Source organism: Vicia villosa, linkage group LG5 (genome assembly GCF_029867415.1).
Source record: "Vicia villosa cultivar HV-30 ecotype Madison, WI linkage group LG5, Vvil1.0, whole genome shotgun sequence".
Taxonomy (NCBI): domain Eukaryota; kingdom Viridiplantae; phylum Streptophyta; class Magnoliopsida; order Fabales; family Fabaceae; genus Vicia; species Vicia villosa.
The window spans coordinates 65210500-65216952 of NC_081184.1; the positions used below are offsets into that span (position 1 = coordinate 65210500).

Here is a 6453-nt window from a genome sequence, read left to right on the forward strand (position 1 = left end):
TTTTACCGCCTTTTCATCATTTGGTGCCAACTTTTTATATCTTCTTTTTCTAACCAGTCATCATGCACGTGAATCTGAATTATGCCAGACTGTATCAATAAACTACTCGAGGAGTACTTCTCAGGAGGCAAGTACTATGGTGCAAATCTACACGTTAGACTCGTATTTCTCTTCGGGAGCCAAGGGTGTTTAAACAAACCTCTTATTGCCATATTATTCCGAACTTCCTGTCCTCAAACAATCCTCCCTTCATCTCTATATACTATTCCCGGTCGCTCTTTAAGATCAAAACTCTTCAAAAATTAAAAATTTCGGTCAAAATTTGGGAGAATGATTTTGTAGGTCTTACACATATTATACTAGCAATATAAATTAAAATGCAAAGAGTAAAACCTCCCCCAAACTTGAACGAAACATTGACCTCAATGTTTTAGAACAAGTTCGAGAGAGGTGACTCACAGAGGGTAATGCACTCCATAGCTTCCACTTGAAATGACCCTTTTATTTCCTTGTGCCTGTAGAGTGAGATGCTGTGCTATTTGACCCACTTGAACTTCCAGATTTTTTATTGAAGCTGTGGTGTTCCTGTGGTTGTTTCTTGTCTCTTCTTGAAACTGAGAGCATTGTCCAGCCAATCTCTCAATAGCTACTTCCCACTCTGCCTTCTGAGGATTTTGTTGTTGATCTTTCCAAGCGAAGTTGGGATGATTCTTCCACCCTGGATTATAGGTGTTAGAATACGGATTATTTTGCCTCAAGAATTTGATTTCTTCAACTTGCTTGGGAGTTGCAACACAACACACAGTTTGGTGCGGGCCATTACAAATTTCACAGATCACGGGTTGAGCTTGCTGGATTTGAGAAACCTGTTGAATACCTATATTCATAGCCTTTAGTCTCTTTTCTACCTCTGCAGTTATTGCATCTTCAACCCGGATTTTTGAAGTTTCTAGCTTAAGATCAATGATTCCTTCCGGTTTGCTAGCACACCTATCATACAGCTCCAAATGCTCATTTGCAGCTATTGCTTCAATGATTTTTGTGATGCCGGAGGCTGTTGTGAAATTTGTTGAGCCTCCAGCTGCTGTATCAATCAACTGCTTTGTTTTCATTCTGAGTCCATTAACAAATACTTGCATCTATTCAGTCTTGTCCATATTATGAGTGGGACATGCTACGAGAATTCTTTTGAATCGTTTGTAAGCATCTCCTAAGGGCTCACCCTCCTTCTGCTTGAAGTTCAAAATGTCATACCTCTTTCTTATAAAGACCGAGGCGGGGAAATACTCATTCAAGAAAGCCTTCTCCATCTCTTCCCATGATGTGATACTGCCTGCTGGAAGAGAATAGAACCACTCTTCTGCTTCTTCGGCTAATGTGAACGGGAACATTCTCAGCTTCTTCACTTCTTCTGTATGCCCTTCAATTTTTAAAGTGGTGCTCATGGTCAGAAATCTCTGTAGGTGCTTGTTTGCATCTTCATTAACCTTTCCGGTGAAAGGTTTTCTTTCCAGCTGACTTATTGTGCTCGGGTGCAATTGAAAATTTGCCGCATTTACCGGTTGGTTGACAATTGTGAGTCTACCACCCGGGTTGTTTGCAACACCGTAGTCACCAAGGAGCCTCTCAGGAGGAGGAGGATTTTCACCCATGACTTCTTCTTCACTTTCAGAATCTAAACCTGAATGAACTGAAACACTTTCTTCTTCAGATTCCAGCTTAACCAACCGAGCTTGCCTACGCCTTGCGTGCAAAGTTCTTTCAATTTCTGCGTTAAAAAGAAATTCAGCTGAGGCCTTGCCTCGCATAAACAGATTAGACAATTATTAGAATTAGGAAAAATAAATAGTGCAGAAAATAAAATTTTAGTCGCAGAGCAACAAAATTTTAATTGAAATAAATCTAAAACTCAATTATCTTCGGCAGTCCCCGGCAACGGCGCCAAAAACTTGATAGGAAAATAGCAAGTATACTATTTTTGCCTATGTAGTAGTAATGGGAAAATCCCAAGTATCGAATCTCAAGGACTGCTTGACGATACAGAGTTTCACAGCGATTTCAATTAAACAAAAAGTAATAAGGGTTTTTGTTGGTTTTGCAAATAATGTAAATACGCAGAATGTTAAAATGATGAACAAAGATGAGTAGGTTCCTAGGGGTCGGTGAATGATTCTTCCTGTAACAACTATCCTTCTCAATGCAATAACATAGTTTCACAATTGATTACCGGTTCTCAAGAATATCTAATCCTAAGGCCTTAGTGAAAAGATCTTTGACGTCACAACCTAATTACTATGTCCATAGATAAATATAATTATGATCAAGCATTCCAATACCAAGAATTTCCGGTTAAGATAAAATATCCCTAGTCCTAGGTGATAATTATTATCCTATGTTCTTACTCATGTCAATGAACAATTGCTGTCCAGCTAAATTTATTCATACAAATTCATTATCCGTTTTTCCGACGGTTAAGGCATAAAGAACAGATGTAAAACAAACCAATAGTATGAAAACCAAATTGTTATTGCATCAAAGAAATAAAGTTATCACATTCAGAATCAAGATCACCCCCTAGCAATGGGGGGTTTAGCTACTCATAAAAATAACAAAAACCATAGTGTAAATTGTAGACATTACAGATAAATGAAGGAAATCCAATCTTCAATGGCAAAAGCTCATAGAATTCTTCAATCCTTGCATGAAATCTGAGTTCTCCAGCCTTCTACAGTGTATTTTCGCTCCCAAATTCGTCGAACCCTTGTCCCAACACAATCTCCTTCTTTTATTACTGTCATTCTGGGCTTTTCAGCAAAACAGGCCCAAAAATCACGTTCACACGCGTGTGGGAACGCGTCTGGCTCACATGACACGCGTCCTGGGACGCGTTTGGGCAGAGGGACAATTTCCTTTGCAATTCTGGCTGCTGGGACGCGTGTGGGCACGCGTCTGGTAGTCTGGGACGCGTCTGGGCACGCGTTTGGTGGCCTGGGACGCGTCTGGGCACGCGTTTGCTCAGCAGACTTCAATATTTCACTTCCACACGCGTCTGGGGACGCGTTTGAGCAGTAGGATGTACTTTTACAGGCTCCACACGCGTGTGGAGACGCGTTTGGCCAGGCAATGTGCTTTTTCATTAGTTTCTTCACGTTTCGCACTGATTTTCTCCACTTTATTCATCTGAGTCTGCAAACACTTAAACACACCACTAAAGCATAAAATGCGGAATAATGAAATAAAACATAGAATAAAATACTTCAAAGACAACTAAAAATAACAGTAAAAACATGTGTAAAAACCACTGATCAAGCACAAATAGTAATAACAGAACAACATAAAAAACAATAAAGAACACACATAATTGTTTACCCAGTTCGGTTCAAACAACCTACTCTGGGGGGCTACCAAGCCAGGGATGAAGTCCACTATTAGTAGTATAAATTTAAAGCTAAACTCCCCCGTTTACAAATTCTCACTAAATCACTACCCAAATACCCTTCTACCTAGGTTCTCCCTAGATATGGAATATCTCCATTCCACTCCCCCTCAATCATAGCAGTGATTACACATAAACAAATAACAATTACAAATAGAAGACGCTCTTCAAAAACACACCTTGATCTGCTTAAAAGCTTCAATCAAGAGACACACACTCGTGCTTAAAAGCTTAGAGTGACATTACACAAACACAAACTATTCCAACGCAATCATCAAGGACAATTGCTTGGATCACACGAGACAGCTACAGAACAACAGTTCTTCACAATACAAAATCTTCTGTCTGCGTTCCAAAATAGGATTGCAGTCTTTTTATACGCAGTCTTGGGCCTTGGGCTTTTTAAAAAACAAATTAGGGTTAACCAAGTTAACCTAATTCACACGCCATCTATCTGTTACACAATGTGCTATTAGCAGGATCTTTTGGACGAAATATTCAGCACTAAATAAAAGGTTTCATAAACTGATAATTGGGATAAATCAGGAAACACATTTAATAAATAATAACAGCTCCTGCTGTCACACACAGATGTCATGCCATCGATACATATGCAACCTGCATACTACAATATCAACCAGGTATGTTTTACCATTAATGCAGCCAACTTGAAAACACCTTCAATCTCCCCCTTTGGCAAATTTTTGGCTAAAACAACCTGTCACACCATACCAGAGAAATACTTGCAGCAGACACAAGATAACCAAAACATAATAAAAGCAAGCTAATACACAACAGACAACATACATCATCAGTATGCACACAGTGCTTAGACAAACCAGACAAACAGCCACAAGAGTAACACAAGCACAAACAGATCAAAACAAAAATAAGCAAATTAGAATTGTTGATCACACACAACCACCATTCTTGTTGTTCTGGGGTGACATCATGTTATTACTTCTCCCCCTATTTGGCCATAAAAGTTGTCAAAGCCAACAGAAATGTCTTCTCCCCCTGTTCCACCTGTTTTTTTTATTGTTGTTGTTGTCACTATGGTTCATCAAGGGTGCAGAGTCCTAACTTGCTTCGCAAGTTCTCAAACTGTGTAGCATCAAGTGCTTTTGTGAAGATGTCAGCTAGCTGAAGTTCAATGTTTACGTGCTCTAGGCAAATTACCTTGTCTTCGACAAGTTCTCTGATAAAGTGGTGTCGAATATCAATATGTTTCATCTGCTATGCTGAATTGGATTTTTGGAGATATTGATGGCACTGAGATTGTCACAATATAAAGTCATGACATTCTGAGGAACATTGTACTCAGTCAGCATTTGTTTCATCCAGACCAATAGTGAACAACTACTACCAGCTGAGATGTACTCTACTTCAGCAGTAGATAAGGAGACACAATTTTGTTTCTTGCTGAACCATGATATAAGATTGCTACCTAGAAAGAAACACCCTCCAGATGTGCTTTTTCTGTCATCAACACTTCCAGCCCAGTCAGCAACACAGTATCCAGTCAAGACCGGGTCACTTCCGTTGGTGTACAGTATCCCATACTCAGAAGTTCCATTTACATATTTGAGAATTCTCTTGACTTGATTCAAATGACTTGCCTTTGGCTCTGCTGGGTATCTGGCACACACTCCAACTACAAATGTGATATCTGGTCTGCTGGCTATTAGATATAGCAAGCTTCCAATCATGCTCCTGTATAGACTCTGATCAACACTTATGCCCCCCATCTTTGGATAGCTTTTGATGTGTTGGTGTAGGAGTTCTTTTGTGACTTGCATTATCCGTTCCAAATTTCTTCACTATGCTCTTGGCATATTTGCTTTGAGACATGAATGTGGAGTCTTCCATTTACTTGATTTGAAGACCAAGAAAATAAGTCAGTTCCCCAACCATAGTCATTTCAAATTCAGTCTTCATTTGACAGACAAAGTGTTTTACCATTGAATCTGACATTCCCCCAAACCTTATGTCATCCACATATATCTGAGCAATCATAATTCTTCCATCTATGTTTTTGACGAAGAGGGTTTTGTCAATTCAAACTTTCTTATTTCCATTTATGGTCAGGAAATCAGTTAACCTTTCATACGAAGCTCTTGGAGCTTGTTTCAACCCATAGAGAGCTTTTCTTAGTTTGTATACATGATCAGGCAAATTTGGATCAGCGAACCCTTTAGGTTGTTCCACATATACTTCTTCATTCAGATATCCATTTAGAAACACACTTTTTACATCCATCTGATAAAGTTTGAACTTCAGAATGCAGGCTACTCCTAGTAGAAGTCTGATTGACTCAAGTCTTCCTACAGGTGCAAAAGTTTCATCAAAGTCTACTCCTTCCACTTGAGTGTATCCTTGAGCTACTAACCTGGCCTTGTTTCTTGTTATGACTCCTTGTTCATCAGTCTTGTTCTTGTATATCCATTTGGTACCTATGATATTCGTTCCTTCTGGTCTAGGTACCAGTTCCTATACTTCATTCCTTTTGAATTGTGCAAGCTCCTCTTGCATTGCATTGATCCAAAATTCATCTGATAGGGCTTCCTTTACGTTTTTTGGTTCAACTTTGGACACAACAGGAATTAGCTATAGTTCCTCTTGATCTGGTCATTATTCCACTGTTGAGATCTCCTATGATTAGTTCCTTGGTGTGATCTTTCTGAATTCTAATAGATGGATCTTTGCTTATTGTCTCAGGTTCTGGCTCTGAAGGAGTCTCATTACTTACTTCAGGTTGGTTTGTCTGTTCAGCCTGAATTTCAATAAATGTTTCAACATTCTCTGTGACATTGAATTCTCCATGTTGATCATCAACAACCACATTGATGGATTCCGTCAACACTTGTGTTCTGGTGTTGAATACTCTATACGCCCTGCTGTTTGTTAAATATCCCAAGAATATGCCTTCATCACTTTTGGAGTCCATTTTTCTCCTTTGGTATCGATCTGTCAGGATATAGCACTTGCTCCCAAAAACATGAAAATATTTGACACTT

The 6453-nt window shown here is 39.2% G+C and overlaps 1 protein-coding gene across 1 annotated transcript; it reads right to left on the reverse strand.

The window, feature by feature from the left end:
• Positions 1 to 4665: 4665 nt before the first annotated feature.
• Positions 4666 to 5184, reverse strand: LOC131604763 (secreted RxLR effector protein 161-like). Its single transcript, XM_058877186.1, has one exon. The coding sequence runs from the start codon at positions 5182 to 5184 to the stop codon at positions 4666 to 4668; it is 519 nt and encodes a 172-aa protein (XP_058733169.1).
• Between the last annotated feature and the right edge of the window lie 1269 nt (positions 5185 to 6453).